Source organism: Oncorhynchus tshawytscha, linkage group LG11 (genome assembly GCF_018296145.1).
Source record: "Oncorhynchus tshawytscha isolate Ot180627B linkage group LG11, Otsh_v2.0, whole genome shotgun sequence".
Taxonomy (NCBI): Eukaryota; Metazoa; Chordata; class Actinopteri; order Salmoniformes; family Salmonidae; genus Oncorhynchus; species Oncorhynchus tshawytscha.
In genome coordinates this window covers 40728925-40740716 of record NC_056439.1, presented here as the reverse complement: position 1 = coordinate 40740716, position 11792 = coordinate 40728925, and the positions used below count along the sequence as shown (strand labels likewise).

Sequence of the window (11792 nt, the reverse complement as noted above, 5' to 3'; positions counted from 1 at the left end):
TGTCCTACCTAACCATGTATCACTACTGTTGTTCCTATCTATCTAACAGATATCTCCCTGTGTCCTACCTAACCATGTATCACTACTGTTGTTCCTATCTAACAGATATCTTGTGTCCTACCTAACCATGTATCACTACTGTTGTTCCTATCTAACAGATATCTTGTGTCCTACCTAACCATGTGTCACTACTGTTGTTCCTATCTAACAGATATCTTGTGTCCTACCTAACCATGTATCACTACTGTTGTTCCTATCAACAGATATCTTGTGTCCTACATAACCATGTATCACTACTGTTGTTCCTTCCGTGTGTCCTACCTAACCATGGGTCACTGCTAATCCAACAATAGTGCTAGGTGTCTGTACTATATAAACACTGCTAATCCAACAATAGTGCCCCAGGTGTCTGTACTATATAAACACTGCTAAACTACTGAATATGCTCAGGTGCCTACTCACTATTAAAAATCAGTTAACCACCTAACTGAGGATCTCAATTCTGCCTTGCCAGTGTAACCGAGTGGATGCAGTTGCACCCCAAAAAAAAAAAATTTCTCATAAGAAACTAGCTCCTGGTACACAGAAAATACCCGAGCTTCTGGCAAGCTTCCAGAAGATTGGCCGCCGGAAATGGCGCCACACCAAACTGGAAGTCTTCCGACGCTTGATGAAAGACAGTACCGTAGCAGTACCGAAGAGCCATTTACTGCTGTAACGATCTCCTATTTTTCTAACTTAATTGAGGAAAATAAGAACAACCCGAAATTCCCAGCGGGTTTGATACTGTCGCAAGAACTAAAAAGCAGCATTCCCCAAGAGAGGATGACTTTCACTTTAGCAGTGATAAATTCATGAACTTCTTTGAGGAAAAGATTATGATTATTAGAAAGCAAATTACGGACTTCTTTCAACCTGCGTAGAATTCCAAACCTCAAATGTCCTGAGTCTGCATTACTCTGCCAGGACCTAGGATCAAGAGAGACGCTCAAGTGTTTTAGTACTATATCTCTTGACACAATGATGAAAATAATCATGGCTCTAAACCTTCAAGCTGCATACTGGACCCTATTCCAACTAAACTACTGAAAGAGCTGCTTCCTGTACTTTTAACAAGGCTATGTTGAACAAATAAACGGCTCTCTATCCACTGGATGTGTACCAAACTCACTAAAAGTGGCAGTAATAAAGCCTCTCTTGAAAAAGCCAAACCTTGACCCAGAAAATATAAAAACTATCGGCCTATATCGAATCTTCCATTCCTCTCAAAGATTTTAGAGAAGGCTGTTGCTCAGCAACTCACTGCCTTCCTGAAGACAAACAATGTATACGAAATGCTTCAGTCTGGTTTTAGACCCCATCATAGCACTGAGACGGCACTTGTGAAGGTGGTAAATGACATTTTAATGGCATCGGACCGAGGCTCTGCATCTGTCCTCGTGCATATTGACCTTAGTGCCGCTTTTGATACCATCGATCACCACATTCTTTTGGAGAGATTGGAAACCCAAATTGGTCTACACGGACAAGTTCTGGCCTGGTTTAGATCTTATCTGTCGGAAAGATATCAGTTTGTCTCTGTGAATGGTTTGTCCTCTGACAAATCAACTGTAAATTCCGGTGTTCCAAGGTTCCGTTTTGAGGACCACTATTGTTCTCACTATATATTTTACCTCTTGGGGATGTTATTCAAAACATAATGTAAACTTTCACTGCTATGCGGATGAAACACAGCTGTACATTTCAATGAAACATGGTGAAGCCCAAAATTGCCCTCGCTAGAAGCATGTGTTTCAGACATAAGGAAGTGGATGGCTGCAAACATTCTACTATTAAACTCGGACAAAACAGAGATGCTTGTTCTAGGTCCCAAGAAACAAAGAGATCTTCTGTTGAATCTGACAATTAATCTTAATGGTTGTACAGTCGTCTCAAATAAAACTGTGAAGGACCTCGGCGTTACTCTGGACCCTGATCTCTCTTTTGAAGAACATATCAAGACCATTTCAAGGACATCTTTTTTTCCATCTACGTAACATTGCAAAAATCAGAAACTTTCTGTCCAAAAATGATGCAGAAAAATTAATCCATGCTTTTGTCACTTCTAGGTTAGACTACTGCAATGCTCTATTTTCCGGCTACCCGATAAAGCACTAAATAAACTTCAGTTAGTGCTAAATACGGCTGCTAGAATCCTGACTAGAACCAAAAAATTTGATCATATTACTCCAGTGCTAGCCTCTCTACACTGGCTTCCTGTCAAAGCAAGGGCTGATTTCAAGGTTTTACTGCTAACCTACAAAGCATTACATGGGCTTGCTCCTACCTATCTCTCTGATTTGGTCCTGCCGTCATACCTACACGTACGCTACGGTCACAAGACGCAGGCCTCCTAATTGTCCCTAAATTTCTAAGCAAACAGCTGGAGGCAGGGCTTTCTCCCTATAGAGCTCCATTTTTATGGAACGGTCTGCCTACCCATGTCAGAGACGCAAACTCGGTCTCAACCTTTAAGTCTTTACTGAAGACTCATCTCTTCAGTGGATCATATGATTGAGTGTAGTCTGGCCCAGGAGTGGGAAGGTGAACGGAAAGGCTCTGGAGCAACGAACCGCCCTTGCTGTCTCTGCCTGGCCGGTTCCCCTCTTTCCACTGGGATTCTCTGCCTCTAACCCTATTACAGGGGCTGGGTCACTGGCTTACTGGGGCTCTCTCATGCAAGTCCCTGGAGGGGTGCGTCACCTGAGTGGGTTGATTCACTGTTGTGGTCATCCTGTCTGGGTTGGCGCCCCGCCTCTTGGGTTGTGCCGTGGCGGAGATCTTTGTGGGCTATACTCAGCCTTGTCTCAGGATGGTAGGTTGGTGGTTGAAGATATCCCTCTAGTGGTGTGGGGGCTGTGCTTTGGCAAAGTGGGTGGGGTTATATCCTTCCTGTTTGGCCCTGTCCGGGGGTGACCTCGGATGGGGCCACAGTGTCTCCTGACCCCTCCTGTCTCAGCCTCCAGTATTTATGCTGCAGTAGTTTGTGTCGGGGGGCTGGGGTCAGTTTATTATATCTGGAGTACTTCTCCTGTCCTATTCGGTGTCCTGTGTGAATCTAAGTGTGCGTCTCTAATTCTCTCCTTTTCTCTTTCTTTCTCTCTCTCGGAGGACCTGAGCCCTAGGACCTGAGCTCCAGGACTACCTGACATGATGACTCAGCTGTCCCCAGTCCACCTGGCCATGCTGCTGTTCCAGTTTCATGACCTGAGCCCTGGACCATGCCTGTTAGGACTACCACTGACATTGATGGCTCCTTGCTGTCCTTACCACCTGGCCATGCTGCTGCTCCAGCCACTTTAATCATCCAATTGACTGTGCTGCTGCTAAAGTTTCAACTAGCCACTTTAAACAATGCCTTATTATTATTCGACCATGCTGGTCATTTATGAACATTTGAACATCTTGGCATCGATGTTCTGTTATAATCTCATGTATCACTAGCCAGAAGAGGACTTGGCCACCCCTTACATAGCCTGGTTCTCTATCATCTAGGTTTCTTCCTATGTTTTGGCCTGTACCATCACTCATTCATACATCCTTGCTTGCTGTTTGGTTCTTTATCCCCTTAGATTCAGCTGTGTATAAGGGGTTTTTTTTGGAATTGTCTAGTACAGCACTTGCTCATATTACTGATTGTCGAACTAGAAGCTACATAAATAAATTGATTTGATTTGACTCTCCTACTGAACATCTGCTAACCATGTGTTGGTCAAATATTCTCTCTCCTCTCTGGTGGGTTCAGGAGTGCTGAGCAGACATGATATTCCTGATAGCAGCTTAATGGCTTGAGAACAGAGGCCCAGCTATCTCTCTGGGACTCCACTGATATCACACAATAATTAATTTCTTGGGCTTATAGGTGATGAAAGCCCAGATGAAAACTGTCTTTCTGGCTTTTGGCTAATTTTAGATCTAATTATGTTGCTAACAGCACACTCTTCTGTCTGGAGACTGGCCCTGTATACAAACCCCTGGACTGACAGAAAGAGAGGTAGGTAGGTAGGGAGAGAGAGAGTGGTCTAGAACAAGCCTGCACACACGTACACACACAGCGGCCCTGAGTGAGTGAGGTGGATTAGTTTGTACACCTGTTTGGATTGGCCAAACAGTCCCAATTATGGCCTAACCCAAGCTAAACCAATACACAACCACATCAATTACACACACACACCGGAGCTTGCTGCCATGACGACGGAATACACTGATGTAATCTGGTCATTCACTTAACCATGGTCCTTCATCCCTCCCTCGCTCCCTCCAGAGACCAGAGAGAGACCAGAGAGGGGAGGTAGAGAGAGACCAGAGAGGGGAGGTAGAGAGAGATGGGGGGTAGAGAGAGACCAGCGAGGGGGAGGTAGAGAGAGACCAGAGAGGGGGGTAGAGAGAGGCCAGAGAGGGGGGTAGAGAGAGGCCAGAGAGGGGAGGTAGAGAGAGACCAGAGAGGGGAGGTAGAGAGAGACCAGAGAGGGAGGTAGAGAGAGATGGGGGGTAGAGAGAGACCAGCGAGGCGGAGGTAGAGAGAGACCAGAGAGGGAGAGGTAGAGAGAGATGGGGGGCAGAGAGAAACCAGAGAGGGGAGGTAGATAAGTGATGGGGGTAGAGAGAGACCAGAGAGAGGAGGTAGAGAGAGACCAGAGAGGGGAGGTAGAGAGAGATGAGGGGTAGAGAGAGACCAGCAAGGGGGAGGGGGGTAGAGAGAGACCAGAGAGGGAGAGGTAGAGAGAGATGGGGGGTAGAGAGAGAGGGGAGGTAGAGAGTGATGGGGGATAGAGAGAGACCAGAGAGGGGGGTAGAGAGAGACCAGAGAGGCGGGGGTAGAGAGAGACCAGAGAGGGGGGGGCAGAGAGAGGCCAGAGAGGGGAGGTAGAGAGAGACCAGAGAGGGGAGGTAGAGAGAGACCAGAGAGGAGGGTGGTAGAAGTGAAAGTAACAAAAAGGGTCAGAGAGAGAGAAAGTGCAGGGAAGAGAAAGAGAGAGATGAAAGAGAGAGAGAGAGATAAAGTGCAGGGAAGAGAAAGAGTCAGAGTTGGGGGAGGTGTGAGAGATAGAAAGGGAGAAGAGGGAGAAAGATAGACCAGGGAGAGGGTAAGTGAAGAGAATGGAAAGGGTCAGAGAGAGAAGGAGAAAGGGGGTGATGGGGAAAAGGGAGAAACAGAGAAGAATTGAATGTAACAAAGGGAGGGATAGGAGGGGGAGAACAGCGTGGTAACTAGGTGTTGTGGTCTTGTCCTAATAGTGTGTCAGGGTGTGGGACAGCAGAGGGAAACAGTAGTGACATTCTATTAGACCAGGATATCCCTGCTACCTTGAGGACCAGATTGCCAGGTAATTCTCTTTGCTCACTCGACAGTCACTAAACGTTCACACCGGGTGCAAAGTTTACACACTTTGTTTGGTGTTGTTGTTGTTGTTTCCCCTTTGAATTGAGTCATTTAGCACATATTCTCATCCAGAGCAACTGGCTGGTCAGATACAACCATATATAATTTGAGCCTTGAAAATAGTAAAACCTTCAAATGGTGCTGTAGTGCAGCTGGTTCAATGCCTGGGTCAATCACTTTCCTCTTTCCTTGTATCCTCTCTTATCTATCTCCCCTCTGGTTCCGTCATGTCTTTATCGACCAGGGAAATACACACGGAAAGTGGAATTCTACTCCCCTTTTTAAATTATATTTACACTACCGGTCAAAAGTTTGGACACACCTACTCATTCACCTACTCATTTTTCTTTATTTTTACTATTTTCTACATTGTAGAATAATATTGAAGACATCAAAACTATGAAATAACACTTCTGAAATCATGTAGTAACAAAAAAGTGTTAAACAAATCCAAATATATTTTATATTTGAGATTCTTCAAATCGCCACCCTTTGCCTTGATGACAGCTTTGCACACTCTTGGCATTCTCTCAACCAGTTGTGTTATGACAAGGTAGGGGTGGTATACAAAAGATAGCCCTATTTGTTAAAAGACCAACTCCATATTATGGCAAGAACAGCTCAAATAAGCAAAGAGAAATGACAGTCCATCATTACTTTAAGACATGACGGTCAGTCAATACGGAACAAGTGTAGTCGCAAAAACCATCAAGCGCTATGATGACACTGGCTCTCATGAAGACCGCCACAGGAATGGAAGACCCAGAGTGAGAAGACTGTGTGAATCAGGCCTTCGTGGTCGAATTGCTGCAAAGAAACCACTACTAAAGGACACCAATAAGAAGAAGAGACTTGCTTGGGCCAAGAAACACGAGCAATGGACATTAGACTGGTGGAAATGTGTTCTTTGGTCTGGAGTCCAAATTGGAGGTTTTGGTTCCAACCGCCGTGTCTTTGTGTTACACGGTGTGGGTGAATGGATGATCTCCGCATGTGTATTTCCCACCGTAAAGCATGGAGGAGGAGGTGTGATGGTGTGGGGGTGCTTTGCTGGTGACACTGTCTGTGATTTATTTAGAATTCAAGGCACACTTAACCAAATCAAATCAAACTTTATTTGTCACATGCAAGTGTGGACCTTACAGTGAAATGCTTACTTACAAGCCCTTAACCAAACGAGCAGTTCAAAAAGAGTTAAGAAAATATTTACCAAATAGACTAAAGTAAAAAATAATCAAAATTTACACAATAACATAACAATAACAAGGCTATATACAGGGGGTACCGGTACAGAGTCAGTGTGCGGGGTACAGGTTAGAGGTCATTTGTACATGTAGGTAGGGGTGAAGTTACTATGCATAGATAATAAACAGCGAGTTGCAGCAGTGTAAAAAGTAATAGTCTGGGAGGCCATTTGATTAATTGTTCTCCAGTCTTATGGCTTGGGGGTAGAAGCTGTTAAGGAGCCTTTTGGTCCTAGACTTGGTGCTCTGGTACCGCTTACCGTGCGTTAGCAGAGAAAACCGACTATGACTTGGGTGACTGGAGTCTCTGACAATTTTATGGGCCTTCCTCTGACACTGACTATTATCTAGGTCCTGGATTGCAGGAAGCTTGGCCCCAGTGATGTACTGGGCAGTACACACTACCTTCTGTAGCACATTACGGTCAGATGCTGAGCAGTTGCCATACCAGGCGGTGATGGAACCGGTCAGGTTGCTCTCGATGGTGCAGCTGTAGAACATTTTGAGGATCTGGGGACCCATGCCAAATCTTTTCAGTCTCCTGAGGGGGACAAGGTTTTGTGGTGCCTTTTTCACAACTGTCTTGGTGTGTTTGGACCATGATAGATCGTTGGTGACGTGGACACCAAGGAACTTGAAATTCTTAACCCGCTCCACTACGGCCTCGTTGATGTTAATGGGGGCCTGTTTGGCCCGCCTTTTCCTGTAGTCCACGATCAGCTCCTTTGTCTTGTTCACATTGAGGGAGAGGTTGTTGTCCTGGCACCACACTGCCAGTTCTCTCATCGTTGTCGGTGATGTCAGATTCCAAACCAGCATGGCTACCACAGCATTCTGCAGCGATACGCCATCCCATCTGGTTTGCGCTTAGTGGGACTGTCATTTGTTTTTCAACAGGAAATGACCCAACACACATCCAGGCTGTGTAAGGGCTATTTGACCAATAAGAAGAGTGATGAGTGCTGCATCAGATGACCTGGCCTCCACAATCACCCGACCTCAACCCAATTGAGATGGTTTGGGATGAGTCGGACCGCAGAGTGACGGAAAAGCAGCCAACAAATGCTCAGCATATGTGGGAACTCCTTCAAGACTGGTGGAAAAGTATTCAAGGTGAAGCTGATTGAAAGAATGCCAAGAGTGTGCAAAGCTGTCATCAAGGAAAAGGGTGGCTATTTGAAGAATCTCAAATATAAGAAAACCCCTTGAATGAGTAGATGTTCTGAAACGTTTGACCGGTAGTATATATAATAAAGAAAACGGGATAAATAAGGAATAAGACAGAAAGCTATATACAGAGTCATTGCGTAGGTAGGTAATGATGTCATGTTCCGAGCATTCTGTTTCTCTTGTATGTGTCAGTGACTAACAGGTCTCTCTCTCCCTCTCTCTAGGTCCTGGCTGTTACTGTGCAGGGGGTACCAGAGGAAGTGGGTTCTCCCATAGTTACAGCTCTGGGTCCTGGCTCTCTAAGGCTCAGCTGGGCCCCTCCCTCTAAAGCCAATGGTATCATACGACTCTACCACATCAACATGACTAGCACTGGGACAATACTCACTCACACACCCTCGGATGGGCCGCTCAACTACACTGTTACAGGTACAACCCAAACACACACACACGTATGCACACATACACACACATACCAATGTATACAGAGTATGGTGTCAGCACTCCTACTGTACAATGCAGACAAAAATACTACTAAGGATTACACACACACTATTACACACACACACAAGTCCCCCCTTCAGAAGACCACTGAGATGGTTGGATACATGCTTTCACTCTCCTCTCCCTCCTCTCCCTCCTCCTCCCTTCCCTCTCCTCTCCCACCTCCTCTCATCCCTCCCTCTCCTCCTCTCCTCCTTTCATCCTCCATCCTCTCCCTCTGCGCCTTTCTCCTCCTCCTCCCTCCTCCTCTCCTCTCCCCATCCCCTCCTCCTCCTCCTCCTCCCTCCTCCCCATCCCCCTCCCTCCCTCCTCCTCTCCGCAACCCATCCCCTCCTCCTCCTCCTCCTCCTCCTCCCCTCCTCCTCTCCTCCTCTCCCCATCCCCCTCATCTCCCACCTCCTCTCATCCTCTCCCCCTCCCTCCTCCTCCTCTCTCCCTCATCTCCCACCTCCTCCCCTCCCCCCCTCCTTTCATCCTCTCCCTCGCTCCTTTCCTCCTCCCCTGCTCCTTTCATCGCTCCTTTCCTCTCCCCTCCTTTTGTCCTCTTCTCCTTTCCCCTCCACCTCCTCCTCTCCCTCTCCTCTATTCCTTTCCCCTCCTCTCCACTCTCCTCCTCTCCCCACCTTCTCTCGTCCTCTCCTCTCCCCGCCTCCTCTCGTCCTCGCTGTCCTGTGTTTATTTATGCATACTGTTTCTGGAAGCAATCTAATGACTGAATTTACACTGGATTCCCGCCATGAGCCAGCCCTTCCCCTCACACTCACACAGAGGCCTCTGATCTATGCTTCTTCATTCATACACACAAGCACACAGAAACACATACTGACACACTCTTAGCATGCTCGCACACATACACTCACTCACTCACTCACTCACTCACTCACTCACTCAGATAGGCTCTCTCGCTCTCTTTCTCTATTGATCTCTCACACATACACATACACCAACACACACACACACACTCTCTCTCTCTGGCAGGGCTGGAGGATTTGTGGGGCTTCTTTTATCTGCCCAGGAGAGGAGCAGTGTGGCTGGCCCCAAGCCATCAGTTACCAGGCCAAGGATATACACACACACACACACACACACACACACACACACACACACACACCCCCCCCACTGAGTAGTCTCTTGCCATATTAGTCCTGTTTAAACCAGACAGACAGGCATATCCTCCTTCTGTATGCTAATTACATACCTATGGCTCTCCTAGAGACCTGAGACCTCATCCATACAATATGGGAGAGGAGAGGGAGGAGAGGAGACAGAGAGGGAGGAGAGGAGACAGAGGGAGGAGAGGCGAGAGAGAGGGAGGAGAGGAGACTGAGAGGGAGGAGAGGAGACAGAGAGGGAGGAGAGGAGGCAGAGGGAGGAGAGGAGACAGAGAGGGAGGAGAGGGAGGGAGGAGAGAAGACAGAGAGGGAGGAGAGAAGACAGAGAGGGAGGAGAGGAGACCGAGAGGGAGGAGAGGAGACCGAGAGGGAGGAGAGGAGACCGAGAGGGAGGAGAGGAGACAGAGAGGGAGGAGAGGAGACAGAGAGGGAGGAGAGGAGATGAGACAGAGAGGGAGAGAGAGGGAGGGAGGAGAGGAGATGAGACAGAGAGGGAGAGAGAGGGAGGAGAGGAGACCGAGAGGGAGGAGAGGAGACCGAGAGGGAGGAGAGGAGACCGAGAGGGAGGAGAGGAGACAGAGAGGGAGGAGAGGAGACCGAGAGGGAGGAGAGGAGACAGAGAGGGAGGAGAGGAGACAGAGAGGGAGGAGAGGAGATGAGACAGAGAGGGAGAGAGAGGGAGGGAGGAGAGGAGATGAGACAGAGAGGGAGAGAGAGGGAGGAGAGGAGGCCGAGAGGGAGGAGAGGAGACCGAGAGGGAGGAGAGGAGACCGAGAGGGAGGAGAGGAGACGGAGAGGAGATGAGACAGAGAGGGAGATAGAGGGAGGGAGGGAGGAGAGGAGATGAGACAGAGAGGGAGAGAGAGGGAGGGAGGAGAGGAGACAGAGAGGGAGGAGAGGAGACAGAGAGGGAGGAGAGAAGACAGAGAGGGAGGAGAGAAGACAGAGAGGGTGGAGAGGAGACCGAGAGGGGAGAGGAGACCGAGAGGGAGGAGAGGAGACAGGAAGGAGAGGAGACAGAGAGGGAGGGTGAGGGAGGAGAGGAGACAGAGAGGGAGGAGAGGAGGGGATGAGAGGAGACAGAGAGGGAGGAGAGGAGACCGAGAGGGAGGAGAAGAGACAGAGATGGAGGAGAGGAGACAGAGGGAGGAGAGGAGATGAGACAGAGAGGGAGAGAGAGGGAGGAGAGGAGACAGAGAGGGAGAAAGAGGGAGGAGAGGAGACCGAGAGGGAGGTGAGGAGGGGATGAGAGGAGACAGAGAAGGAGGAGAGGAGACAGAGAGGGAGGAGAGGAGCCAAATAGGGAGGAGAGAGGACAGAGAGGGAGGAGAGGAGACAGAGGGAGGAGAGGCGAGAGAGAGGGAGGAGATGAGACTGAGAGGGAGGAGAGGAGACAGAGAGGGAGGAGAGGAGACAGAGAGGGAGGAGAGGAGACAGAGAGGGAGAGAGAGGGAGGAGAGGAGACAGAGAGGGAGGAGAGGAGACTGAGAGGGAGGAGAGGAGACTGAGAGGGAGGAGAGGAAGCAGAGGGAGGAGAGGGGACAGAGAGGGAGGAGAGGGGACAGAGAGGGAGGAGAGAAGACAGAGAGGGAGGAGAGAAGACATAGAGGGAGGAGAGAAGACAGAGAGGGAGGAGAGAAGACCGAGAGGGAGGAGAGGAGACCGAGAGGGAGGAGAGGAGACCGAGAGGGAGGAGAGGAGACAGAGAGGGAGGAGAGGAGACAGAGAGGGAGAGAGAGGGAGGAGAGGAGACAGAGAGGGAGGAGAGGAGATGATACAGAGAGGGAGGGAGAGGGAGGAGAGGAGACCGAGAGGGAGGAGAGGAGACCGAGAGGGATGAGAGGAGACAGAGAGGGGGAGAGGAGAGATGAGACAGAGAGGGAGAGAGAGGGAGGGAGGAGAGGAGACCGAGAGGGAGGAGAGGAGACAGAGGGAGGAGAGGAGACCAAGAGGGAGGAGAGGAGACAGAGGGAGGAGAGGAGACCGAGAGGGAGGAGAGGAGTGGGAGGAGAGGAGACCGAGAGGGAGGAGAGGAGACCGAGAGGGAGGAGAGGAGACAGAGAGGGAGGAGAGGAGACGGAGAGGAGATGAGACAGAGAGGGAGAGAGAGGGAGGGAGGAGAGGAGATGAGACAGAGAGGGAGAGAGAGGGAGGGAGGAGAGGAGACCGAGAGGGAGGAGAGAAGACCGAGAGGGAGGAGAGGAGACAGGGAGGAGAGGAGACAGAGAGGGAGGGAGAGGAGACAGAGAGGGAGAAAGAGGGAGGAGAGGAGAGAGGGAGGGAGGAGAGGAGATGAGACAGAGAGGGAGAGAGAGGGAGGAGAGGAGACCGAGAGGGAGG

The 11792-nt window shown here is 49.3% G+C and overlaps 1 protein-coding gene across 1 annotated transcript in view; it reads left to right on the top strand.

The window, feature by feature from the left end:
• ush2a (Usher syndrome 2A (autosomal recessive, mild)) overlaps window positions 1-11792 on the top strand; it is a 456140-nt gene that overhangs the window by 349446 nt on the left and 94902 nt on the right. The window contains exon 62 of the mRNA XM_042330430.1: window positions 8061-8265. Within this exon, the coding sequence (XP_042186364.1) occupies window positions 8061-8265 (205 nt within the window). The remainder of the gene's footprint in view (window positions 1-8060; window positions 8266-11792) is intronic.